Source organism: Equus caballus, chromosome 14 (genome assembly GCF_041296265.1).
Source record: "Equus caballus isolate H_3958 breed thoroughbred chromosome 14, TB-T2T, whole genome shotgun sequence".
In the NCBI taxonomy this organism is placed as follows: Eukaryota; Metazoa; Chordata; class Mammalia; order Perissodactyla; family Equidae; genus Equus; species Equus caballus.
Window position 1 is genome coordinate 19,943,563 of NC_091697.1, and position 26,433 is coordinate 19,969,995.

A 26,433-nucleotide genomic window follows, 5' to 3' on the forward strand; every position below is an offset into this window, starting at 1 on the left:
CCCGGGATCTGAACCCACGACCCAGGCTGCCGAAACGGAGTGCACGAACTTAACCGCTATGCCACCGTGCTGGGCCCAGGCTCTGCAGCTTCTTCTCTGCCCCTCCCCTCTCCTGAGGCCTGGTTTCCTCTCCAGCAGGGTGGAGATGCAGGATTGCTGTCAGGATGTCTAAGAGAGTGACAAATCTGAGCAGGCCCAGTCAAGAAGGTTGTTTCTGACAGAAAATGTCTGCAAGGCACAGGTGGAATGTCAGGCCTTGGAGTGGCAGTTGACTCTGCTCACCGCAAGCTGCTGGCCCACTGGTTCTGGGAGACAGTGAGGATGGGCAGGTTTTCCGTCTGTGGATGGCTCCGTCTCCCCTTCTGTACCAGAACTGTTCCAGGGCATCCGTGCCCCTTCCCCAGGCCCCCACAGTGCCTGCACGTCTCTCTAAGATCATTTCCCATGCTGTGTTGTAATTGGGTGTTTGCATGTCATCTCCTGGCTCCTTGTGAGCTGCTCAAGGGCAAGAACCGGATGTAATCATTTGAGTACCTCCAGTGCCTGGCACAGAGTGGGTTAACGCTGGATGGATGAACAGATGGACGGATAGAAGGGTAGATGGGTGACCCAAAGGATGAATGAACAGATTGGTAACTTAATGGATGGACGAATGGATGAACAAATGTACAGATGGATATTTGATTGTCCAGATAAATGAAGTCGTACGTTCACCCAAAACTATTAAGTAGTTTTTCTACAGAGGAGTCAATGATGAATAATGATGAAGTGAGACTGTGACAGTAGGAGGAAAAGAAAGAGAAGGTGGGACAGAGGCAGAAACAGTATAACAGGTGAATAAACAGAGGAGAAACTGGAGAAATGCCTGCGCGGACAGACGACCTGTATGCACGTTCACAGCCTCCTTGAAGGGCGTCAGTGTCTGTGAGCTGGAGGAGTTGTTCCCAAGGTCCCAGGGAGGAGGAGCTGGGAGAAAGAATTCACAAACACTCTTTCTGTCTATTAAAAAGAATTTTTTTTTCTCTAAATAAACTTTGAATCCACTTCCAAGTATGTTTGGAAAGAGCAGTGGCAGCTTTCATGAGAGGTAAATTATAAGTGCTCCACTCGGAGCTGTGTTTAGGGACCTTCAGAAATACATGCAGCCCCCAAAGCAAGTGCTAAAATGCGCATGAGACAAGAAACATATGCCTCTGTGACGACGTCAGGCAGGCTTACTGCGAGTATGTGTGCTGTGCTGGTGATGGAATATTCAGCAAGTGTTCCAGAAAGAGGCCTTTCCTGAAATGGAGGTCAATGAGCATACTCCCCCTTCTCATAAATCCTTGGTGAAAAAGGCAGGCCTGTCTCCCACACACATGCGGCTGATTATCTGGGGCTCTGAGCTCTCCCTGGAGAGTGGTTCAGAGTGGTTTCCCAGGGCCAGATCCGCCCCCAGTGGTTTCCAAGCCCCGGCCAGAAAGGCTGTGGCAGCTCGCCTGGGCTTTTCCTGCCCCAGGGGGCAGAGAGAGTGGGCACAGGTGCTAACCAAGAAAGGAGGAAACATACATCCCTCCTTCCCAGTGCCCAGCGAAGATCAGACCCAGACATGAGCCACTACGGACACCCTCTCTTTGCTGTTGGCCACTGGAGACCGTCCGCCTGTCCAGGTTAGCTGAATTTGGCCTGAGCCTGGACCAGGTTCTCAGAGGACCAGGGCAAATCAGATATGGTCCCTGCTCTGTGGGGTTCACAGTCCAGCAGAGAGACAGATGGGCAGACAGCTCCATCCCATTGCACTAAGTACCATAGCAAGTCAATATTCCTGGCCCAAGAGTAGGCAGCCAGGAAGACCTCCCAGAGGAGGGCTCATGTCTTAGCTGGGTCTTGAAGGATGAGTAGGAGTTTTCCTTGCAAAAAACGGGAGAAAGGACGTTGGAGACATGAGCAACACAGCTCAGGGCCATGGTGTGTTCCCGGCCAGGTGTTCTGGCAAAAGGTGGGCCAGGAATGACTTATGGAGGACAAGCAGGGGGTGGGCAGAGCAGACCAGAAAGGGAAGTCTGAGTCATCCTGGAAGGGCCTTGGCCACGGAGCTCAGACTGTGTCCCAAGGACAGTGGGGAGCCTCTGGATGGCTTTAAAGGGCAGTGACATGATCAGCTGTGTGGTTTAGAAGGACCAGCCTGACTGCAGGGTTGAGTGAGAGGACAGAGCGGTGCAGGACCTGGATGGAAGAGGAGCTGCTTGTGTCTGGGCATGCCCGAGGGGTCTGCGGCCGGACGCTGGCGTCTGATAGACAGGAGAAGCCCTGGGCGGTCCTCATGTATTTACTGATTTATTTTTAAAGGGTGCATGCTTTGGAATTGGACACAGCTGGGTTTGAATCTCAGCTCTGCCACACACCAGCTGTGTGACTTGGGACAAGTCCCTTCTCTGTGAGCCTCTTTTACTTTATCTGCAGGGTGGGGTAGGTGCCACCTTCCTGGCGAGGGTGCTGAGCGGAAGAGATGAGCACACAGCTGTACAGCCCCTAGCACAATGCCTGGCACACGCAGCCCACAAGCAGGAGCCCCCTTCCTTGCTTCCGGCACCCCACTCCAGAGCTCTGGGAATGGCCGAATTGGCGCTGACATCTCCCCATTGCGGAAGCCTGTATGTGGGACCTAGGGCCTGCATAGGGGAGCCGCTGCTCTCGGGTGGCGCTCCTGCAGCCCCTGCCCAGGGAGCACCCTCCAGAGGAGGGCCAGCCCCAGCCGGAGCGGCACAGTGCCTCAGAGGGAAAGAAGGGGGCCACTTGTGTCTGGAGACCTCTGGGTGTCTCTGGCCAGACTGTGGCATCTGAATAGATGGGAGACAGCTCAGGCACTCCCCAAAGTCACGACAGGCAGAAGCCTGTGGACCAGGCGGGTCTAGAGGACCCTGATGGCTGCACACAGCTGGCCTGCCCACACTCCTTCCAGCTGCCTCAGACCCCAGGCCCTGCCCACAGTGCCTCCCCACTCCAGCAGTGCCACGTGCCGTCCCACGTCCTCCACCCGCAGCCAGCCAGGGAGCAAAGCTCCACCCTGCCCAGCCTCCTTCCACTCCAGGCTGCTGTGGGGAGGAGGGGACAGTCGAGCAGGTCTTGGAGAGGCCCGTTTCCCGGCACAAGGAAGAGTGGCACAGTGAGGGAGGACGTGAACACACCTGAGCTTGCAAGGACAGTGTGTCGCAGAGTGGCCCCACTGGTGGCACAGCCCATCGGGATAGCAGCCTGCGTCGTGGTTAGTGCCTCCGACTAACCACGGATTAGCCGATGGGTGGATGGATTAGTGGCCGGTGGATGGGAGTCACTAGCCCACCTTCCACTCCCATCACATTGGGGGTTAAGATTTCAATGTGTAAATTTTAGGGGCCTCAAACACGGAGTCTATAACAATGTTACAACGCGGTGAACCTCGAAGACTTCATGCTGAGTGAAATGAGCCAGACACAAAGGGCAAATGCTATGTGATTCCACTTATGTGGGATATCTAGATATCTAGAATAGACAAATTGGTAGACAGAAAGCAGATTGGAGGTGGCCAGGGGCTGGGCGGAGGGGAATGGGGAATTATTGCTTAATGGGTGCAGTATTTCTTTTTAGAATGGATGAAAAAGTTTTGGAGCTAGATAATGGTGATGGTTGCACATTTTGAATGTGCTTAATGCCACTGAACTGTACACTGAAAAGTGGGTAAAATGGCAAATTTTACGTTACATGTATTTTACCAACATTTTAAAAAGTAACATGATAAAAAGACGATGGAATATTGTTCAGCCTTAAAAAGGAAGGCAATTCTGACACCTGCTGCAACACGGATGAACCTTGAGGACATTGAGCCACGTGAAGTAAGCCAGGCACAAAAGGACACGTACTGTACGATCATACTTAGATGAGGGCCCTGGAGGGGTCGGATGCACAGAGACAGAAAGGAGAAGGTGGCTGCCAGGGGCTGCGGAGGGCCATGGAGACTTGTTGACTGGGGCACTTTCAGTTCTGCGAGATGGAAAGAGCCGTGGAGGTGGACGGTGGTGAGGGCTGCACCACAGTGTGAGTGTGCGTACTGCCACTGAAGTGTACTCTTAAAAACGGTTACGACGGTAAGCTGTGTCTATATTTCACCACAATTTTTAAAAGTAATTAAAAAAAATTTTTTTTGATTGGCACCTGAGCTGACAACTGTTGCCAATCTTCTATTTTTTTTTTCTCCCCAAATCCCCCCAGTACATGGTTGTATATTTTAGTTGTGGGTCCTTCTAGTTGTGGCATGTGGGACACCGCCTCAGCGTGGCCTGATCAGCTGCGCTAGGTCCACGCCCAGGATCCGAACCGGCAAAACCCTGGGCCGCCGCAGCAGAGCGCGCGAACTTAACCACTCAGCCACAGGGCTGGCCCCTAAAATTTTTTAAATATAATGTAATATACCAAAAATCATTGGATGAATCATATGGTATGTGAATTATATCTGAGTAAAGCTGTTTAAAAGATAATACTGCCCCAAACGCAGCTGGACACAGCGTGGCTGACCTCCCTGGCCAGGAGGAAAGACAGCGCACGTGAGCGCACCCGCCTGCGCACCGCCAACCATCTGAGTGTGCGGGGAGGGCAGGGCCCAGCTTTGGGCACATGTGACCTCCAGGGCCCAGCCGCTGAAGGAGAGGACATGGCTGCCTCATGGGGTAAGGGGAGTGGGGAGACGTGGGGTCACCCTGAGAGCCAGCCTCCAGCAGACAAGCACGGAGAAAATCAGCCCCAGCTCCTGACCGCTGAAGCTCCCTGGCGGGGGCCCGGGTCCTGGCCCTGGCCCTGGCCCTGGGGGTCAAGAAAAACACACGTGAGTCACTGGAGTCTGCAGTGCAGGGGAACCACACAGGCTCTGGGCGCCTCCTGGGCCCGGATGCTGGGCCCCCCAACCCTGTCCCCTCAGCCTCTCCGCTCCTCTGAGGCATGTGGTCTGCAAAGCTGGGGGCTTCCTCAGACCCGAGTCCTGTCAGTGGGCAGCAGAGGGGCCCAGGCTGTGGGGCCAATTGACCTTGGGCAGCCCCTCCCCAACTCTGTCACAGGGATACCGATGTCCCTGCCTCTCGGGTCTGCTCTGAGATTTACGTGAGGCAGCACGGGCACGAATCTGGCTGCACAGCCATCAGCCAGCAGGTGCCTCCTCAGCGCCCACTTCCTTCTCCGGGCAAGGGCCCTCGCGCCCTTCCTCAGCCATCCTCAGGTCCCAGCCCCTCGGCGCCTCCGCCCAGCACAGCAGCGTTCGTTCATGCTCTGACCACTCGTTCAGCACCAGCCTGTGTGTCAGGCCCCGTCAGAGGCTGTAGCCTCAATCCAGCAGCCAGGAGCCCGGGCCTCAGGGAGCAGAGACGAACCATAAACACTAGAAAAGCAAATAAAGTAGATTAGGTAATTTTGATAGAGATAAGTGGCTGGAAGAAAATAATACAGGAAAGTGTGACAGAGTCCCTGAGGCCAGGGCATTTTAGACCGTGGTCGGGGAAGTCGTCCGGAGACATGACAGAGTCAGCCACACAGAGATATGTGAGAGGAGAGCCCCAGGCAGAGGGGACAGCTGGCTCAAAGGCCCTGAGGTGGATCCAGGCCTGGCAGGCCTGAGGAGCAGACAGAAGGCCGTGAGGCAGGGGGTGGGGAGTAAGGGGGAGCAGGTGGGAGAGGGGCAGTGAGAACCTCCTTCCTCACGGGCTGCCCACTGCCATGACCAGCCATCCCGGCTGCCTGGGACTGTCCCCGCGTTAGCACTCAAAGTCCCAGGAGACCCCTCAGTCCTGAGCACACTGGGATGCTTGGTCACCCTAGTGCCCACCCGCTTCCTGTATTCCCCGAATGCGGAAGGTAAGCTCCGCAGGCCCTGGGGGGCTGGCGTGCCCTCCCCGCAGGAGAGCTCTATGCTCCTGTCCCATGGAGCTGGGCGTCCCGGGTCCCGGTCCATGAGGTCAGGTCACCTTGGAGCATGTGAGGCACGGTGAGCGGCCAGCTCTACCCTGAGTGTCACTTCCTAAGTCCATGCCCGCCACCGTGCTGGCCGTGCTCCGAGGGCCTCCAGCTGCCAGCTTCACCTGCCCTTTTCTAGGACCTTCTGAGTGGAGCTGGGTGGGGCTTTTAATGTGCAGGTTGAGGAATTCTCATAAAAATCAAAGCTCACATGAATGGCTTTTAAGTTAAAAATATACAAATAAATAATGTGGAGCTTTCCATTCTCTGAAAGCGGAAATCCTGGCCTTCGTTACGTTTGGCGGGAACGTTGGCCCACGTGTCAGTAATGAAGGCTTGCAGGTGAGTGAAGAGTTGAGGAATTTGGTGTCTTTGGGGTGTGCTGCTTTCTCTGCGCCTCTCTGGAGCCTGTTTTCCAACAGGAAATAGGATCCCAGGAGTTGAGAGGCTCTGGGAGAAGCCAGTTTGCCCTAGCACAGATCTGGGTCTGGCAGAGCCCCAGCCCCACAGAGCCACCCCAAGCTCTCCCGCCCACCGCCACCCGCCTGGGTGTCCTCCCGAGCTGCACAGGGCAGCGTCCAGCTGTCGGCATCAGGCACCACAGCTTTCTTGTGTGCAGTGCCTGTCTTAGCCTGGGCACTGGCTCTTTCTGTATTCGGGTTAACCTGACTCTCAGCCTCCACCCTTTGAGAGCCAAGACGGTCCTCCCCTTTCTGGAGCCCTTCCTCACCCTGCCCTTCCAATCCAGGCGGCTGGCCGGCAGGGCCTCTTCAGCCCTCTGAGATGTTCTCATGGCCGTGAGAGGGAAGGGCCCTAGTCTCTCGGGCCCTCTGAGGGGCTTTTCACTTTTCATGTGAGGTTGCTCAGCCCTCCCTTCAGCCGCCTGAGCCGTTGGCCGGCCTCTTGGGCATCAGTGCCCCCTCCAGGATCACCGTGTCCCCCAGGCTACCCAGAAGTGTCCACAGGACACACCTGCCTCCGTCATCCGAGGGACAGAGGGCTTTGTTAGGCCTGGCTGGAAATGAGCAGGGAGAACGCTCCCCTGCCCGGACGGGAATTCCCAACTCCGAGGTTGGTCTGAAGCTTGGAAACCAAGATGATCTGGGGAGATGTTTTAGTGATTTGGTCTTGGTAGCTCAAATCCAGGGACCTCCCAGCCTTCTCCCTTCAAGGTGCCCCCCCACGATGGCCCTTTGGCCTGGGCAACCTCAGGGAGCTCCAAACTGAAGGTCTGGGGGGTTTGAACCACCTGACCCCCACCGCCCTCCCAGAGTTCTGGGAAGAGGGTCAGATAAAGGGGCCTCCAATGCCCATGAGAAGGACCTGGTGTGAAGGCCGCAGGAAGCTGTGCACACATCCTGGGATGACAAGAAGAGCTTGGCCCTGGTCACAGGGGCCAAGGTGCTCAGAGGAAGAGCCCTGGAGGCACACAGACCTGGGTTCAAATCCTGGTTCTGCCCTTTCCGCGCGATGTGACCTTGGGGATGCCACTGTCCCCTGTGACTACACAGTGCCAGGTTCTCAGGAGACATTCAGCTGTGGTCGTTAGCAGCACTGCCAACAGCATCTCCACGGTCTCCGTCAGGCCGACCCAAGTCCACAGTCTCACTCTGGCCTTTGTAGCTGAGAACCCTGGGAGCATTTCTTTGTTTTGTTTGTTTTTTTAATTGTGGTAAAATACACATAACTTAAAATTACCATTTTAATCATTTTTGAGTACATTCACACTGTTATGCAACCATCACCACCATCTATCTCTAGAACTTTTTTCATCTTGCAAAACTGAAACTCTATACCCATTAAACATTGACTTCCCAGCCCCCGGCCGGCCCTGGCAAACCCCCTGCTACTTTCTGTCTCTGAATCTGACTACTCCAGGGACCTCATATAAGTATAATCCTACAGTATGTGTCCTTTTGTGCCTGGCTTATTTTACTTAGTATAATGTCCTCAAGGTTCATTCAAGCTGTAGCATGTGTCAGAACGTCCTTCTTTTTTAAGGCTGAATAATATTCCGTTGTATGTATATGCTTCATTTTGCTCATCCATTCACCTGGCTGGGGTGGGGTGGCCTTAGGCCTGTAAGAGGACAGTGATAAGGCGGGCATTGCCAGACCAGGTGTCCAACGGAGCCTTGGGGTTTGGGGCCACCACCCTGTAGTTGGTCAGTGGCGTGAGTTCTCCAGCCCAACCAGAGAGGAGGTTTTTATGAGTTAGAAATGGTTCCATTCTGTCTGGCCTCTAAATGTGCTCGAGAAAATGCCCATCCTCCCTGGAGTGATCTTGTGTGCACATGGCTGTCACAGGCATGCTGAGCATTTAGCAGCAAGCTGGGGCCCTTGCCAGCCGTGCTATGCCTGAAACCTCAGGATTTCTTTGAGAACTCCCATTCCCAGACCACTCGGCCTCTGCATCCTGGTCCCCAGGTCCACAGGCAGACATGGTGGCAATTAGGGACATGGAAAGCCCCAGACTGGCCTTGCCTTGTGGGCTCAAGGTCAGGGTGTAATCAAGGGTCGATCAGCATCTGGACTCAAACCCTGCCTGAAAAGTTGCTGCAGTGTAGCTGCTCTCTCAGACCCACCGCCCGTGGGCACGGAAGAACCCGCTTACATCAGGGACCCAGATTCTGATGGCCCAGAGGCCCCTCCAGCCAGTTATCTCTTGAGGTCCCAAATAGGCCCCACTTGTGTGCCCTCAAGTTGCTGTGTCTGCTGCCAGCTCATCTGTTTAGCAGTTCCACAAGGCAGGTGTAGTTGCTACCACCCCTGAACTTTTATCCCTGTGGGTTGGGAACCTAACGCACAGAGAGGTTGAATCACTCACTCAGGGTAAACGGCTTCCATATTAGTCATGTCTTTTCCCCTCCTGCGCCAGACACCTTGTTGGTATCTGTTGCCCACAGCCTCTGGAAGGAAGCTTCACAGATGCCACTAAGGCAGCACCCACTGTGAAACCCCAGGGTCCCCACAGCTGCCAGTCCCTGACCCAGAGCCGTGTGGGTCCCACACAGAGGTGGGAGAATGGCCAGAGCTGGTCTCCATCACCCGCAGACTCTCCAACTGGGAGTTTATCCAGCAGCATCCTTGGGCAAGACCTGTCCTCTCCCTTGCAGCCTGTTGCCCCATCTGAACGTGAGAAGGTTGATCAAGACAGACTCCCAGGTGCCTTCCAGGACCACCTGAGTGTCAGAGTCTATGCCGGCAGTGGGAGACACTCTTCCACTGAAGAAAGGAAGGGAAAGAAAACCAGCAAGGAGAAAGGTCTGGGGCAAACCGCTGGGCCTGGTTTTGCTTCTTAGGAGAAACACTTAGCTGCAGCCAGCTGGTCCGGCTATTCCTGGGAGGCGGGGCAATGTGCTGCAGGCCTGGCCCACGTGCCCAGGGGCAGAGCCAGCCTGCGGGGGGTGGGGGGCGCAGCCCCAGTCTGTTCTGCTGCCTGCCCCAGGGGGACCACCTCTCCCGTCCTCAAGGCTACCTGCCCGGTGGTTCAGCAGTCGGCACAACTGTCCTTGCACCTTAAGAACCACAAACTGCGTGGCCTTAGGCAAGTCTTTTCACCTCCCTTAGCTTCAGAGTTCTCCTCTGTACAAGGGACACCAGCACCTCCTTCAAAGGTGTCTGTCAGGGGAATGGAGGAGCTCATTGGATGAGCAGCAGGAGACCCGCGAGTTCATGCTCGCTGGCTGAGTAGCTGGCCTGGCCCCCAGGAGGTGCTGAACCAAGGTTGCTGCCCGTGGCCAGCCCTCCATGTTTGATGGTCTGGAAACTTGCAACGGGCCGTCCTTCCTGCCTCTCCCACAGCAGGTTCTACCGTCCAGGCCTCACGTGGGACTGGCCTCTCTGTTTGCAAAAGCAGCGGACAGGGAGCCCAGCCGTCAGCTAGGAGCTCGGCTCTGCCACTTGCCCTCCCCCAAGGCCTCAACCTTCCTCGTCGGGGAGAAGGGGGGCAGAAAGCGCCCCCCCATCTCAACAGCCTGTGCCCCTCACACCAGGTAGTCCTGCATCTCTTCTAAGCCATGAATCTTGTTAGATTTAACAGTCTATTTTTTTTAATTGAGGTAACATTGATTTATGACATTATATAAATTTCAGGTGTACATCATCATATTTCCATTTCTGTGTAGACTGCATCGTGTTCACCACCCGAAGTCTAATTGCCATCCGGCACCGCACACACGTGCCCTTTTGCCCCTTTTGCCCTCCCGCCTCCCACGTCCCCTCTGGTAACCAGCAATTTGTTCTCTTTGTCTGTGTGTTAGTTTATCTTCCACATACGAGTGAAATCATATGGTGTTTGTCTTTTTCTGTCTGACTTATTTCACTTAGCATAATACCCTCAAGGTCCATCCGTCTTGTTGCAAATGGCAAGATTTCATCTTTTTATATGGTTGAGTAGCATCCCATTGTGTATATACCCATCTTCTTTATCCAATCATCCATTGATGGGCACTTAGCTTGTTTCCATGTCTTGGCTATTGTGAATAATGCTGCAATGAACATAGGGGTTCATATACCTTTTCGAGTGAGTATTTTCGTGTTCTTTGCATGAATACCCAGAAGTGGGACAGCTGGACCATACAGTAAGTCCTCTGTCTCCTCTAAGCCGTGGATCTTGTTAAATCTGACAGCGTTTTAAAGAGAATGCCAGGAAATGGTGTGGAGGACCTTAGGCTTCCTTGCCCATCCATTCCCTCCCTCCTTCTTCCTTCCCTCAACAGTGACGCCGGGTCCTGCCCCATGCTGGGAGCTGGGATCACACAGCTGCGTGGGATGCAGACCACACACTTCAGTGGACCGCCCTGTGTTAGGAGCGGGAGAAATCAGGCATGGCAGAAGGGTGGATGGTAGAGGAGAGACCGGGCCTGGGGGAGTGTTTGCTGATGCCGAGGAGGAAGGGGTCTGGTGGGCCAGGACAGGCAGGAAGAAGCCGCAGGGCGACTCCCAGGTGGTTTCTGGCTTGGCTGCATGGGTACCGGTGCTGCCTGCGCTTAGGCGAGAAGGGAACCCTGCAGGACAGCACAGGGGGATTGGGAGATGACCTGGGGTTGGGACGTGTTGAATCTCAGAAAAAAGGGTTGCCCAGTTGTCAGTTTGTGCGCTGTTCACACAGAAGCCTCCAGGATCCGGTTTGGGTTGGCCCTGGACAGGGCTTGTGAGCAGCAGCCTCGTTCTTTCTCTACTTAGGCCCTTTCGGCTGGGAGTCCTGTCCAGCCTGCCAGGCCTGCAGCCCCACAGGCCCTGGGCGCTCTGCAACACTCGGCCCCCCCCCCAACTCCATGCCTGCTAGGAGCTTCCCCAAAGGCCCTGGGAGGCAGGGCAGCCCACCCTGCTGGGCAGCTGCCCGCCCGGCTAGCAGCCCTCCTCACTGGGCCGTCTGCCTAACCGCACCGCCCAGCAGAACCACCCAGACGAATCCATTAGTTCAGCTACCTCAGCGGAGGCGAGTGTCCTCGTCTGGCTTGAGTTACGCAGATGGAGAGTTTCACAGTCATACCCAGCAGTGACCATCAGAAACCCGTGGTGCTGCTTTAGCTTTCAGATCCAGGAAGATCCTGGCTGACTCTCCCACACATGGGCCACTCCTGCCTTACCTCACGCCTCAGCCTGGGGCCCAGGACAAGTCGCCTTGCCGAGCCGATCACAGGTTTCTGTGGCCTGGTGGAAGCCTAGACGCCAGGGACTGGCACACTGGCCTCATGAGTGAAAGCTGGGCCTTTTTCCTCCTACCACCAGGGAAGCGTCATGCCGTGTGTGCCAGTGGATTCCTGTTCCCATACCCTTGCTCACCCTGAAGACCAACTTGCCCAGAGGGGAGAAAACGCTGGACACCAGTGCTCCCAGGCTCTGTCAGCCCACAGGAGCTGGGGAGGAGATCAGGACGTGTGCTTTGGCCATGAAGGGCCTGAGGTGTTGGTGGGACACCCATGTGGAGATGTCAGGTTGACCACTAGCCAAGAAGCATGGGTGTCAGAGGCCTCAGCTGAGCTTGTGGACCTGGAGGTGCTCCCTAGGCTATAAATGCCTCCCCAGTCGGAGGAGCTATTGTCTGCTATGCGATCAGAATCTCGGCCTTACCAAGTCAACACGCCCCAGGTGATGCCGGCATGAAACTCAAGGTCTGTGTCTGGTCTCAGGGAAAATCAAGGGCTGTGTGACTGCTGCGAATTTCTGCTCTCAGAGCTCAGGTGTGCATCACTTACGTGGTCAAGTGATCTTCGACAAGGCGCCAAGGCTACACAATGGGGAAAGGACAGCCTCTTCAACCAATGATACTGGGGAGACTGGACATCCATGTGCAAAAGAATGAAGTTGGACCCTTGCTTTACACCATGTACAAAAATTAACACAAAGGGTTAAAAAAGCAACAAAAGTAAAAATAGACAAACTGGAATACATCAGACTTAACTTCTGTGCAGTAGAGGAAACAATCAACAGAGTAAAAAGGCAACCTACAGAGTGGGGGAAAATGTTTGCAAACCATGTACCTGATAAGGGGTTAATATCCAGAATATATAAAGAACGCCTATAACTCAACAATGACAAAAATCCAATTAAAAAATGAACAAAGTACTTGAATAGACATTTCTCCAAAGAAGATATACAAATGGCCAACAGGTATATGAAAAGATGCTCAGCATCTCTAATTATGAAGGAAATGCAAATCCAAATCATGGTGAAATATAGCCTCATACCCATTGTGATGACCACCATAAAAAAAAACCAGAAAATAAAAAGTGTGGGGGAGAGTGTGGAGAAATTGAAACCTTTGTGCACTGTTGGTAGAAATGTAAAGTGGTATAGACACTATGGAAAACATACAAAATAGAGGAAGATGGGCACAGATGTTAGCTCAGGGCCAATCTTCCTCACCAAAAAATTAATTAATTAATTAATTAATTAATTAAAAATTGGCTACTATGGTAAATTTTGTGTTATGTGTTTTTGAGCGCAATTAAAAACAATTTTAATAACAAATTCAGGAATGCAAGAAATAGCGTGTTTCTCCTTTTAAAATTTCGTTTAACTGTCCTCAGCTGGAGACCCCAGTCCACAGAGCAGAAATTCATCATCGCCTCATCCCCTGGCCTGCACAGGTGTCAGGGTCTGGCCCCGCGCAGAGGGCCCTCCCCATCCTGGCAAATCTCTTCTCTCTCTTTTTCTCAAAGGCCCTCCGTCCTCTCCATCCAGGACCCCTCCTTAACAAATGCACCGCTCCCCCGGGGCTGCTGCAGCTTTTCTGCTCTCTCCTGGTCCCTGGGCCAGGGGCGCACAGCTGGGCCTCACAAGAAGGAAAAAGGGAAACACACATCACACGAAGTTTTCAGTAAACATCCTGCCTTGGACATGAGTCATGGCCAGTCTCTGCCTCTCCTCTGCGGTCGTCCTTGGGATTTTGAGGGGTTTTGAGATTGTCTTTCACAGGAAAGAGCAGTGCCTTGCAATAGTCACAGCCTGGGGCTCTCCTGCCCCAGGGCCCAACCGACCCTGGGGGGCACGAGGGAGGGGGAGGTGCCATCGCAATCCAGGACACACAACTTCACTTCGCAGACCTTTTCCTCTGGCACCTGAGAAAAGGGAAAGGAGAATCGGGGACAGTTCAACTAAGAAGGTGTGGAACCTGGGGGGGCGGGGAGGGGGGCAGGGCGGAAGACGGAGGGGCATCAGGGATGTTTGCAGGGAGCTCCAGGAGAGGCCCCAGGACGTGAGGGTGGGACCAGGGAGTGCTGGCTGGCTCTGGCCCTCCCCTCCGGGGGTGGGTGAGGTGAGCTGTGCGCTGGGCCCAGGCCCCCTCCTCCAGCATCACAGTCATGTGGTCTTGGGGACTGACATAGGCAGAGGCAGGAGGTCTGCGTCGTAAATTCAGAAAGGCTCCAAACCTGTGCACAGAGGACTAGACCCTGAAAGAGCGTGCGTTGGCATGCTCGCCGGCTGCAGTAAACCGTGCATGGGACACCCGGAAGGGCTCCCTCGAGCGCGGACGGGAGGGGCTGGAGGCCCAGCAAGGAAGGAAGGCGGTAGATGGACAGGATGTGCCTTTGAAATGCCCTCAGAGTGTCTTCGTGTGGTGTGTTCTCTCCGTTGTTTTAGTTCAGTGACTATTAAAAAGCTTTTGTCAGGGCTTTCATAAGATAACTCCTGCCCTCAGCCTTATTTTTCTCATAAATCTGAAGCTTCTCAGCTGCAAACTCTTCTGCCTCAAGAGTTTCCAGGTAGTGAATCTTTTTGATTGGGGAAGCACTCGTGAATGAAGAAGTGAGCAGATAATGGAGTAACTGAATGAGTGAGTGAGGGGAGAATGCAGAGGAGCAGGGGCGAGGGAGGGCAGGAGACGGGGTTTCTCCCCATGCCTCTCCCCTCCTCTAGCCAGCGGGGTGGTGAGCAGGCTGCCCCCAGGATGCTGTGCTGGGTGGGGGGCCGACAGCAGGCAGGCTGCGCCCAAGCCCACTGGCTCCCCTTCTCAACGCGCCTATCCTTGTTTCCTGTCTAGGCCCCCCTGGACGGCGTGGCAAGCCTGGAAGAAGAGGCGATCCTGGTGAGTCCCAGGTTTTCTCAGTTCCTAAACCTAAGCCTGGAAGTCTGCCCTTGACCTGGGGCCTGGCTGGGGGTGCCAGTCCCTGTACCACCCCATAACGCAGGACCCTCCTCCCCAGGCCAGTCTTCCTCTCCCTTCCAATTCCAACCGCTGTCCCTGGAGCCACAGTGCCCAGAACTGCCCTTCTTCGCTTCCTGACATCCACAATTCCAGTGGCAGTCGCCTCTCTGCCCTTGGCCACCCCCCGAACCTCACTGTCAGCCTGGAAGGTCACTGCCTGGTCTCCCACCTGAAACAGCCTCCTCTCTCTCTGGGAATTGATGGTGATTCCCCCGCCCACAGTCTCTACCACGGGTCCCTCAACACAACGTGACACTTCTCTGGTGTCGCCAGAGTTGGCCTGTCCTTCCCTTGGCAGAGCCACCAGAGACTGTTCGCTCCCTCCCGTATGGCTGCAGACTCACCTGGAGTTGGCGCCACTCTCCCTCCTGCCATCTTCGTTCCACCCAAATGCGCTCCGTCTGTACATCCCCTGCCCCGACTCTCCGGGAAGCTTCCCTAAGAGGCGTCCACACACCTGCCCCGACCCCAGCTCCTCCACCTTGCCTCCCCTTCAACCCAGCCCCTCCAGTCTCTTTTTGCTGTCACTCCACTGACATCATGTTGGCCAAAGTTACGGCTGGCCTCCTCATGGAGGAGACACTTTCTGTCTTTATCTTCCTTGACCCGCGCTGTTGGCCACTCCCCTCGGTATTCCCAGCCAAGCTCTGGCCTGCGTTTCCTCCCACGTCTCTGATCCCTGCTTCTTTGCCTTTTCTGTAGGACCCCAGCTGCCTCTTAAATGAATCTGCCCTTGACCCTTCTCTCCTTTCTCCCACCCTTGTGGCTTCAGCTCCCCCGTGATTCTGACAACGCCCCCCTCCCTGCCTCCAGCCAAGTGGCCTCCTCTGGGCTCAGAGGTTGGACATTGCACTACTGAACCCAGCACCTCCCCCAACCTGCTCTCCTCCAGCTCCCCATCGCAGGGAGGTCGCCTCTGGCCACCCGCTCCCCCGTGCAGACACCTGGGCATCATCCTCCATCCCTCCCTTCACCGTGCCCACGCCAAGTCCCAGTGAGTCTCCTCCTCGTTGTGTCTTGGACCATGCCCCCTTCTCTGTCCTCACCACTCCTCATACCATGTCCCCCACCTCCAGCCTCGCCATGGGTGTCCAGGGCCCTCCCACTCTAACCCTGCACCCTTACGTCCTCCCCTGCACAGATGTCTTCTTCTCTACCTGGACTCTTACCCCAAGTTCATTACTCTTTGTCCTTCAAGTCTAGCTCAAGCATCTCCTCCAAAAAGCCTGCTCTAACCTCCCTGTCTGGGGCTATCACACAGAGCAGGCCCCGGGAACGTAATGCACAGAACAGTGAATGAATGAATGAATGAGTGCACGCATGCTCAGCCCCTAAGCAACTCCACAAGGAGGGCATGGTGGTCATGCCAGAGGGGCCCACCATCAGGACCTCAGGCCAGTTGGGCCCAGGGAGAGCAGGGCTGGTTCTCTCTCAACCTCAGACTCCTCCCTGGCTCTGGGCATGGGCTTCTCACCCCTGTTGTGCTGCATGCTTGCCTCCTCTGGTTCGTCATGAAGAGGCCCTCCAGATAAACACCCTCGAGTTCAGTGGTAGGAAGCGCCCTTTATGGTTCTCAGTTGGCTTTGACTTCTAGGAGCTGAAGGCTGTTTTGTGTTTGATTGCCATGGATTTTGTGCGTAATCATCAGCACCCGACCCCACACCACCAGCCCGCCAAATGCACATGTCACCACTCAGTTCTCCTTTCTGTCCTCGTAAAAGCTTTTACTGCCCTTTATTGTAAGCTCCCGACATCCTTTTTAGAAGGAGATAAGAACTAGATAGTGACTTTTTTTTAGGACAAAGTATAATATTATTCAACTTACTCAAAAACCCATTCAAATTATGACTCCAGTTTACAAGAATCTAAAAGTCAAAGAAAGACAAGGACTTACAGGACCCCTGACACTGCGCCGGGTCTTTTCAGGTCCTTCATCTCATGGGATCCTCACAGAGCCCTGCAAAGATATGAATATGTAATTATCTCCATTTTGCAGATAAGGAAACTGAGGCTGCAAGGGAAGAAGGGCCTTATCTAAGGTCAGCTGCCAGCACAGGGTGAGCAGCACCTCCTCCCTTCGCTGGCCTTTCCCAGCCGTGTCCTGATTCTCTGCCTGTCAGAGAACTGTGAGCGGCACAGAGCAGATGTCCCTCTCTGATTAGCTTTGGCCAGGCCTCGTGTTTATTTCAAGATAGTTTCACAGCCATGGACATCCTGGCTCTGACGCCTTCCATTGTACAAACCAGAGCTTCTCCTGTGCCCCAGGGAGAAAGCCTCTTTTTGCCAGTGGGACAGTGTCTGGCTGAGACGCCTTCCTGCTGCAGAGCTGACCCGCCCGCCTTGGGGAGAGGTCCTCTCTCACTCCCAGTGGGAGCCTTTGCCTGGAAGACGCCTCCGTGGCCCTGCAATTTTTATGCATCTCCACTGTAATGGAATGGATTTCTCACCTCCCCCGGCCTACTTCTCAGCTAGGGAAGCCCAGCACTGCCCTTGGACTCTGGTGTCCTCTTTCTGGGAAACTTAGGCAGGATCCTTTCCCCTTCTAGAACCTCCTTTCCCCGAGGGTGTTCGTCACTCTCCTCACCTCCCCCAGCCTCCCTCTGTGCCCACGCTTCCCGCGCCTGGCTGTGGCGGTCTCCTCTGCAGACTTGTCCTTCTCCACCAGAGCACTGTCCTCTCAGGGCAGGGGCTGGGCCCCAGGCCCTCAGGAGACAGTCAATCACTGCTTGCTGACAGGAAGAGGGGAGGAAAGGGAGGAGGGAGAGAGAGAGAGACTGGTGGGCAAATGCAGGGTGAGGCTTAGGAGGTGGGAAGAGACAAGGATGAGGTGCTCACATGCTGCGTGGCTGATGCCTGTGCCAAACCTGCAGAGACAGACAGAGGTGCCCGCCAGCCCTCCACAGCTGCAGCCCTAGACCAGCAGCCTCAGTGCTAAGTGTTCTATCCACCCCGGCTCCAAGACACCCTTTCTGAAAATGCAGTGGAAGAAGCACTTCTGGAATGGTGGAGTAAGGACCTCTGAAAATCCACTCCTCCATAAAAGCAGCAAGAAGACTAGGAAAAATCTACCTTTTCAGGACCACGGAGATTAATGAAAGACTTGCAACAACCCAAGAAACGTTTATTCAAGAAAAACATATGAATCTTGCTAAAAAACAGTGAGATCTGTAGTATTTTAACCTGCCCATCTCCTGAGCCCCGTAGTACCCTTAAAAACCATCAGCCTTGCAATCACAGTACCTGTGAAAAGTAGCAGCCACTGGAGGATTGAAGCTCCCAAGTGCTCATTCTCAGAGAATTGCCACTGTTTGACCGTCAGGCAGCTCCCTGGAAAAGAGCGTGCACGTGACTTGTCTTTATTTGACCTGACGCAGAGCCCGCTCACTCTCATCTCCAGAGAGCTTGCTAAAAACGCCCGGCAACAATGGTTTAACATTGCAACTGCCTGTGGTGGTGATACCAGTGGGAGCAAGCAAAAACTTAAATGAAAATCTAAGGGATGAGCTGTCCAAGGGGGCTTTGAAAAGCTCCAGCATGTTCCCGGGGATCTAAAAGGCACATGGATGTGCAGGGCTCTGTGCGTGTCCAGGAAAGGCTTCAGTCTCTCACCTCTGGCTGGTCTGCTCAAGCAGGGCAACAAAGGCGACAGCAGAGATGCAGCCTGGCCGAGCACTGAAGCTGTGCTCCAACATACACAGGGGCCCTCAGCACAGCGCGGGAGGCTCGTTGATCAAGGGGTTAAAGGAGACTCTGCCTAGGCTGACCATTAAGCGAACCCAGCAGAGAATTCAGTAGCTGCACATGACAAAGAAGACATGCTTTAGAGAATTAGTCCAGGAAAGCCTGTAAACAAACGAAGAGCAGCAGTAACAAAAACAACAACAAATCCTGAAAACGAGGAGCAAAATCTAATTTCCATAGTGACCACATGAAATTACTTTAAATGCCCAGTCTTTAACAAAAAATTGTGAGATACACAAAGATGTAAGAAAGTATGGCAATAAAAAAGGGGAAAAAGCAGTCAATAGAAACTGCCCAGGTGGACTTACTAGGCAAAGATTTTATATTTGCTGTTTTGAGTATGTTCAAAGAACTAAAGGAAGCCGAAGCTAAAGAACTAAAGGGAAGCACAAGAATTATATGTCACCAAATGGAGAGTATCAGTAGAGAGATAAAAATATTTAAAAAGAACCAAATAGAAATTCTGGAGCTAGAAAGGATAACAACTGAAGTGAAAAATTCACTAAAGGGGCACACCAGTAGATTTGGGCTGGCAGAAGAAAGAATTAGCAAACTTGAAGATAGGTCAATTGCAATTATCCAGTCTAAGGAAGAAAGAAAAGAGAATGAAGGAAAATGAACAGAGTCTCAAAGACCTGGGGAGCACTATCAAGTGTGCCAACATACACACAATGTGGCCCAGGAGGGCAGAAGGAAGAGAAGGAGAAATGTACAAAGAGATAGTGGCCAAAACCTTCCCAAATTTAAAGAAAAATTTTAATCTACACATCCAAGAAGCTCACCAATCTCCAAAAAGGACAAAGTCAAAGAGACTGACACCTAAGCACATCATAGCCACATTGCCAAAAGTGAAAAATGAAAAGAGACTCTTGAAAGCAGCAAGAGAATAATGATCATCATAGAAAAGGGACCCTCAGTAAGATTGACAGCTTATTTCTCATCAGAAACCATGAAAACCAAAAGGCAGCGGGATGATATATCCAAAGTGATGAAGGGAAGAAAACTGTCAACAAGGAAATCTATAGCTAGCAAAACTGTCCTTGAAAAATGAAGGGAAAATTAAGACATCCCCAGATAAACAAAAATGGAGAGAATTCATCACTGTAAGACCTGACCTACAAGAAATACTAAAGGGATTCCTTCAGTCTGAAATGAAAGGACATTAGACAGTAATTTAAGTGCACAGAGAAATAAAGAGCTTCAGTGAAGGTGACTACAGAGGTAAATATGAAAGATAGTATCAATGTATTTTTATTTGTAACTCTTCTCTCTACTATGATTGAAAAGACAATTGCCTAACGCAGTAATGAGAAAACTGTGTTGATGAGTTTATAATGGATAAAGCAGTGACTTTATGACAATAAATAGTACAAAGAAGGAGATTAAAAAAACAGCTAGGGGCCAGCCCCATGGCCGAGTGGTTAAGTTTGTGAGCTCCGCTTCAGCAGCCCAGGGTTTCTCTGGTTCGGATCCTGGGCACGGACGTGGCACCGCTTATAAGGCCATGCTGAGGCAGCATCCCACATAGCAGAGCCAGAAGGACATACAGCTAGAATACACAAGTATATACTGGGGGGCTTTGGGGAGAAGAAGAAGAAAGAACAAAAGAAAAAAGAAGAAGAAGATTGGCAACAGATGTTAGCTCAGGTGCCAATCTTAAAAAAAGACAAAAACCCAGAGCTATATTGGAGCAAAGTACTTGTGTACAATTTAAAGTAAATTCTTTTAAATCCAAACAAGATTATTTTAAATTAAGATGTTAATTATAATCCCCAGGGGAACCCCTAAGAAAATAACTCCAAAAAATAGAGTAAAAGAAACAAAGGAACTAAAATGGTACACTAGAAAATATCTATTTAATAGAAAACAAGGAGTAGTGGAGTAAGAGAGGAACAAAAAAGACATGAGACATCTAGAAATTAAATAGCAAATTGACACACTTAAATCCTACCTTATGAGCAATTACACTAAATATAAGTGGATTAAACACTCCAATCAAATACAGATTGACAGAATTGATAGAAAGAAAGAAATAACATGATCCAAAAGACACTCAACATTATTAATCATTAGAGAAGTGAAAAGCAAAACCACAGTGAAATATCACCTCACACCTGTTAAGATGGCTACTGTTGAAAAAAATCAGAAAATAACAGCTATTGGAAGGGATGTGGAGAAGTTGGAACCCTTATAAACTGTTAGTGGAAATGTAAAACAATGCAGCCACACTGGAAAATCGTATGGTGGTTCCTCAAACAATTAAAAATAGAATTACCATATGATCCAGCAATACCACTTCTGGGTACATATCCAAAAGAATTGAAATTAGGGTCTCAAACAAAAATTTTATACCAGCGCTATTCACAATAGCCAAAAGGTAGAAGCAACCCAAATGTCCATCAATGGATGAATTCAATGGATGAAAACAAAATGTGGTATTTACATACAATGAAATATTATTCAGCCTTAAAAAGGAAGGAAATTCTGACACGTGCTACAACATGGATTGACCTTGAGGACATTAGGCTAAGTGAAATAAGCCAGCCAGAGAAAGACAAATACTGTATGATTTCACTTATTGAGGTAGCTAGAATACTGAAACTCATAGAAACAGGAAGTAGAATGGTGGTTGCTAGGACCTGGGGGAAGGAGGAATGAGGGCTTATTATTTAAGGGGTACAGAGTTTCATTTTTTCAAAATGGAAAAGTTCTGGAGATTAAATGCATAACAATGTGAATATACTTAACACTGCTAAACTGTACACTTAAAATGTTTAAGATCATAAGTTTTATGTTATGTGTGTATTGACACAATTTTAAATTTTTTATTTTTTTTTGAGGAAGTTTAGCCGTGAGCTAACTACTGCCAATCCTCCTCTTTTTGCTGAGGAAGCCTGGTCCTGAGCTAACATCGTGCTCATCTTCCTCTACTTTATATGTGGGATGCCTACCACAGCATGGCGTGCCAAGCGGGGCCATGTCCACACCCAGGATCCGAACCAGCAAACCCCGGGCTGCCGAGAATCCGAACGTGCGAACTTAACCGCTGCACCACCGGGCCAGGCCCCACAATTTTAAATTTTTTAATTATATTTTTTAAAAAATATGATCCAGGCCAGCCTGGTGGCGTAGTGGTTGGGTTCATGTGCTCCACTTCAGAGGCCTGGGGTTTACATCCCAGGCACGGACCTAGCACTGCTCATCAAGCAACACTGTGGCAGCATCCCACATAGAATAGAGGAGGATTGATACAGATGTTAGCTCAGCAACAATCTTCCTCAAGCGAAAAAGAAAGCATGATCCAACTATACGCTATCTATAAGAGACAAACTTTAGACTCGAAAATACAGTGGGTTGAAAATAAAGATATATCATGCAAACAATAACTAAAAGAGAGCTAAAATGGCTATACTAATAGCAGACAAAATAGACTTTAAGACAAAAATTGTTACTAGAGACAAAGAAGGACACTTTGTAACAATGAAAGAATACGTAACAATTATAAACTTAAATGCACCTAACAACAGAGCCCCAAAATACGTGAAGCAAAAACTGATAATTAAAGGGAGAAATAGATGCTGAACAATAATTGTTGGAGACCTCAATACCCCACTTTTGATAATGGATAGGACAAATAGGCAAAAAACAGCAAAGAAATAGAAGAAACAACAAAAGAAGACCTGAACAACACTATAAATCAACTCGACTTCGCAGACAGCTATGGAATATTCCAGTAAACAACAGCAGAATACACATGCTTTTCAAGTGAATATGGAACATTCTTCAGTGTGGATGACGTTTTAACTGTAAAACAAGCCTCAATAAATTTAAAAGGATTGAAATTATATAAAATATGTCATTCGATCACAAAGAACTCAAATTAGAAATCAGTAAGAAAAGGAAATTTGAGAAATTTACGAATACAGAGAAATTAAACTTTACACTTCTAAATAACCAATGACTCAAAGAATAAGTCACAAGGGAAATCAAAAAAACTTGGATATGAATGAAAGTGAAAACACAACATACCAAAAGTGATGGAATGTAGATAAGGTAGTGCCTAGAGGGAAATTTACAGCTGTAAATACCTATGTTAAAAGAGAGACATGGGTCCGCCCAGTGGCATGGTGGTTAAGTTCGCACACTCCACTTTGGCAGCCTGGGGTTTGCCAGTTTGGATCCTGGGCACAGACATGGCACCGCTCATCAAGCCATGCTGAGGCAGCATCCCACAGAGAAGAACTAGAAGGACCTACAACCAGAATGTACAACTATGTACTAGGGGTTTGGGGAGAAGAAGAAGAAAAAGATTGGCAGAGCAGCAGCGATGGTCACTCCCAACATGTCACAGGAGCAGACTTTGCCTCAAAGAATAGGCACTTGCTCCAGACCTCTTCAGCTGGAAGGCCGGGATTCTGAGGCCTGGACACCCCCGGACAGTATTGGCCTAGTTAAGTCCAGGGCCTGAGGCCTGGGCTAAGTGCTGGGCGCACTAACTCATTATTGGCTTTGGATTTGCCAACCTCCAAGCCTTGTTCCATCTACCTGCGAACTCAGTTTAAAAGCCCTTGGCCCACGCTGCCTCCCTGGGCAAAACCCCAGAGAAGCATGGCTGGAGATCGCTATCCTCATGGTGGGATGGGTTTCCAAGGGTCAGGAGCCAGGGCCTCATACCCTGAGCTGCCTGAGTGGAGAGGCAGAGAGCTGGGTCAGAGCCAGGGTGTGTTGGGAAGAGCAGGGTGCAGGCAGAGTTGCAGTCAGGAGTCCAGGCGCAACACGGAGGAGCAGGTGTGGGTGTGAGACGGACAGTGACCCTAGCAGCCTCAGGCACCAAGGCCTGGTGTATGGGTGGCGCACCTCCCAGTGGGAAATATCCTTCCCAGTTTGCTTTTCCAGTTTCCTTTTGGGAAACACTCAGGAAGTGATCTCAGGGTGGGCATTGTGGGCCCCCAGACCGTCCACCCACTCCTGCTGACCTGTCAACAGGCAGCTCATGTGCCCTCCTAACCTTAAGGTGTGAGGAGCGTGGCTCCCAGTTTGGGAAACCCTGTGGGGCCACACTAGTTCAGTTAAAGAGGCCTCAGACTCTGTGACCCTCTGCTCCCTGACATCCATTTTATTTATTTCCCAAGTCATCTGGCTCTTATCTAATTGCTCCCACATTCCTGGCGGCAAAGTCAGCAGATCCAGCCAATGTCTGGAGCACATGTTTGAAATCTGTGTGCAGAATGGGGCTGGGCCATGGGGGAGCCACCACGTGGTCGGCTGGGGGCTCTGCAGCCCACCTCACTTTCTAAGCAGGGACCCCTGGACGGCCTCAGCCAAGCCCTGCGACCCATCCATCTCCAGCTCGCTGCAGGACGCAGATTCTCTCTCCAGAGGCTGTGGCAGCCACAGCACAAACCCCGCACACCGAAGCTGGGTGCTGAGGGCTCAGAAGAGGTGACAGCCTGCCGGGCGGCTCGGCGCTCCTGCCCTTCTGGCCCCTCAGCCATTCGGTGCGTGTTTGCTCAGTGCCCGGCCCGCCAGGCCCGCAGAACAGCAGCAGGGAGATGGCGGGAGGCCAGGCAGATGGGGCCCCAGCTCTCAGGGGGCTGCCTTGCTAAAGGGGCTGACAGACAATAAACACTGCACAAATAAATGGATTTAGTAATTAGATCATGGAGCTGTGATAGAAACCAAGGGGGGCCAAGAGGGAGGCGATGTCTTCAGATTTCACGGTGGTGGAAGGCGTTTCCAAGGTGGCGGTGATGAAGCCACGGCTGGCCGACACAGGGACACAGCAGATGTGAACGTGCTGAGGCCAAAGAGAGCTGGCCCCTTGGAGAATCGAGAGACACAAGTGGAGCGGTGTGGTGGCTGAGGAGGACGGGGACTGACCCCACAGGCGAGCTGTGCAGGGAGCTTCTGCACTCTTCCCCGTGTACCCGGAAGCCCTGGGAAGGGGTGGGCATTTTGAAGCCTCTCTGGCTGGTGGGTTGGGGTGCCCAGAAGAAGGAGGTGGGTTGGAGGCTGAGATGTGGTGCTGATGTGAGTGATGGTGGCCTGGTGACATGGTGCCAGCTGGGCCCGAGCGAGGTGGGGTCTTTCAGATGGGCTAGATGTGGCTGTCCCACCAGCAACAGGATCACGCTCCGGAAGGCTGCCATTCCCACTCTGGCCAGCCTCCTGCAGACGGGGTGGGTGCTGGGGGCTTGGGGTCCCACAGCCCTGCTTCCAGCCCACACTGCCGCTCACTAGCTGGGTGATCTCAGACATGCCATGCCCCCTCCCAGGACCTTGGGGGGAGCTCAGGAGATGTCAGAGCTCTTTCTGCCAAAACAGTCTTTCTCCGCCCCTTTATTAGGCTCCAGGTCAGACTGCCTGGGTTCTGCCCAGACCAGAAGAGGACGGGACCCGGGCAGGTAGCCTTTCTGAGCCTGCTTCCTCATCTGTAAAATGCACCTGGCGAGGTTGCAGCGGGGGTTGGTGAGATCGTTGGGAAAGCTAGGAGGCCGAGGTCCCAGTGCAGCCCTGGCAGCTCCTACCTCATCTCCACGCGCCGGCCTCACACCAGGCCCCAGGCTCTCGGAATGATAATCCCCAGCAGAGCTTCCTTCGGGGGAGCTTGGAGGTGAGAGTGAGGAAAGGCAGAAAAGGCTGCAGGACCAGACAAAACGCAGAGCTTACTGCAGCCATTTCTAAGTTAAAATTTATTGCCTTTTCCAACTTGAACAGCTACACACGTGTATCCAAGGACATCAAAGAGTCCGTGGGGAAAAGTCAGCTTCCCCCTGCCACTCCCGTCCTCCTGCCACCTGTTCCCTCACTTGGAGGCGACTCTGATGACCACCTTCCTGTATCCACACCCAGAGATGTTCCATGTTTACACAGATTTTTTTTAGCACAAATGGCTGCATAATAGCATACTGTTGCACACCTTTTTTTAAAAATGTAGCAATATGCCTTGGAGATTGTTTCATATCAGAACATACAGAACTGCTTCAGTCTTTTTCACAGCTGCATAGTATTCTATTCAGATGAGTATGCCATCTTTTCTTTAAGCAGCTCCTTGTGTGCTGTTTCTCGTTTTTGCTATCTGAACCAGTTCCACAACGAGTATTCTTGTACACCTTTTACATATGTGTAAACACGCCTGCAGAATAAACTTCTAGGAGCATCACTGTTGAGGCCATTGGCACATGCACTTTAAATCTTAATTAGTATTGCCAAATCACTCTCTGGAGAGGATGTACCACTTTATCCTCTCTCGACCAATGCGTGAGGGGACTGTCCTCATTTCCCTCACACAGTGAGTCATCAGATGTTTTCCTTTTTCTTCTAATCTGATACAATTATAGTTTTAACCTTCATTTCTTTTGTTATGAATGAGGATTTGCTTTTGTTTCTTACACTTAAGGTCTATTTGTATGTTCTTTTCTGTGAACTCACTATTCATATCTTGTGACCATTTTTCTATTAGGTTGTTGATGGTTTATTTTGTTTTGTTTTGGGTTTTTGCTGAGGAAGATTTACCCTGAGCTAACATCTGTGCCAGTCTTCTATTTTGTATGTGGCACGCCGCCACAGCATGGCTGACAAGTGGTGTAGGTCTGCGCCCAGGATCCAAACCTGCAAACCTGGGCTACTGAAGCAGAGTGTGCCGAACTTAACCAGTAGGCCACTGGGCCGGCTCTGTTGATGTTTTGAGTTGGTCTGTAGGAGTATTTTGACATCCAGGTGTCTAGCCTTTGTGCCGTGAGTTGGAAATATTCTTCCCACTCTGGATCTTGACTTTTCTTACAGTGCTTTCTGCCTCGCGGACTTTTTTGTTTTTAAATGGTTGGATCAGACTCTTATTTTATTGCTTCTGGATTAGAACTAGAGCTGGAAAAGCCTGCCCCGCTCCATGATTGGAAAGGAATCTTCCCATATTCTCCTCTAGGATTTTTATGATATATTTTTTTAACATGTAAATCTTTGATCCTTTTGGAATTTATCCTGGTTCATGCTAGAGCGTGGCTCCAAGTTGATTTTGTCCCGATAACCACAAGCCTGCCCACCACCCTCTGTTAGTGGCAGCTCTCTTCCCACGAGTTTGAG

The 26,433-nt window shown here is 51.6% G+C and overlaps 1 protein-coding gene across 1 annotated transcript in view; it reads left to right on the forward strand.

Annotated features, from left to right (window-relative positions):
- COL23A1 (collagen type XXIII alpha 1 chain) overlaps positions 1 to 26,433 on the forward strand; it is a 318,371-nt gene that overhangs the window by 239,191 nt on the left and 52,747 nt on the right. The window contains exon 3 of the mRNA XM_023617064.2: positions 14,446 to 14,490. Coding sequence (XP_023472832.2) covers positions 14,446 to 14,490 — 45 coding nt within the window. The remainder of the gene's footprint in view (positions 1 to 14,445; positions 14,491 to 26,433) is intronic.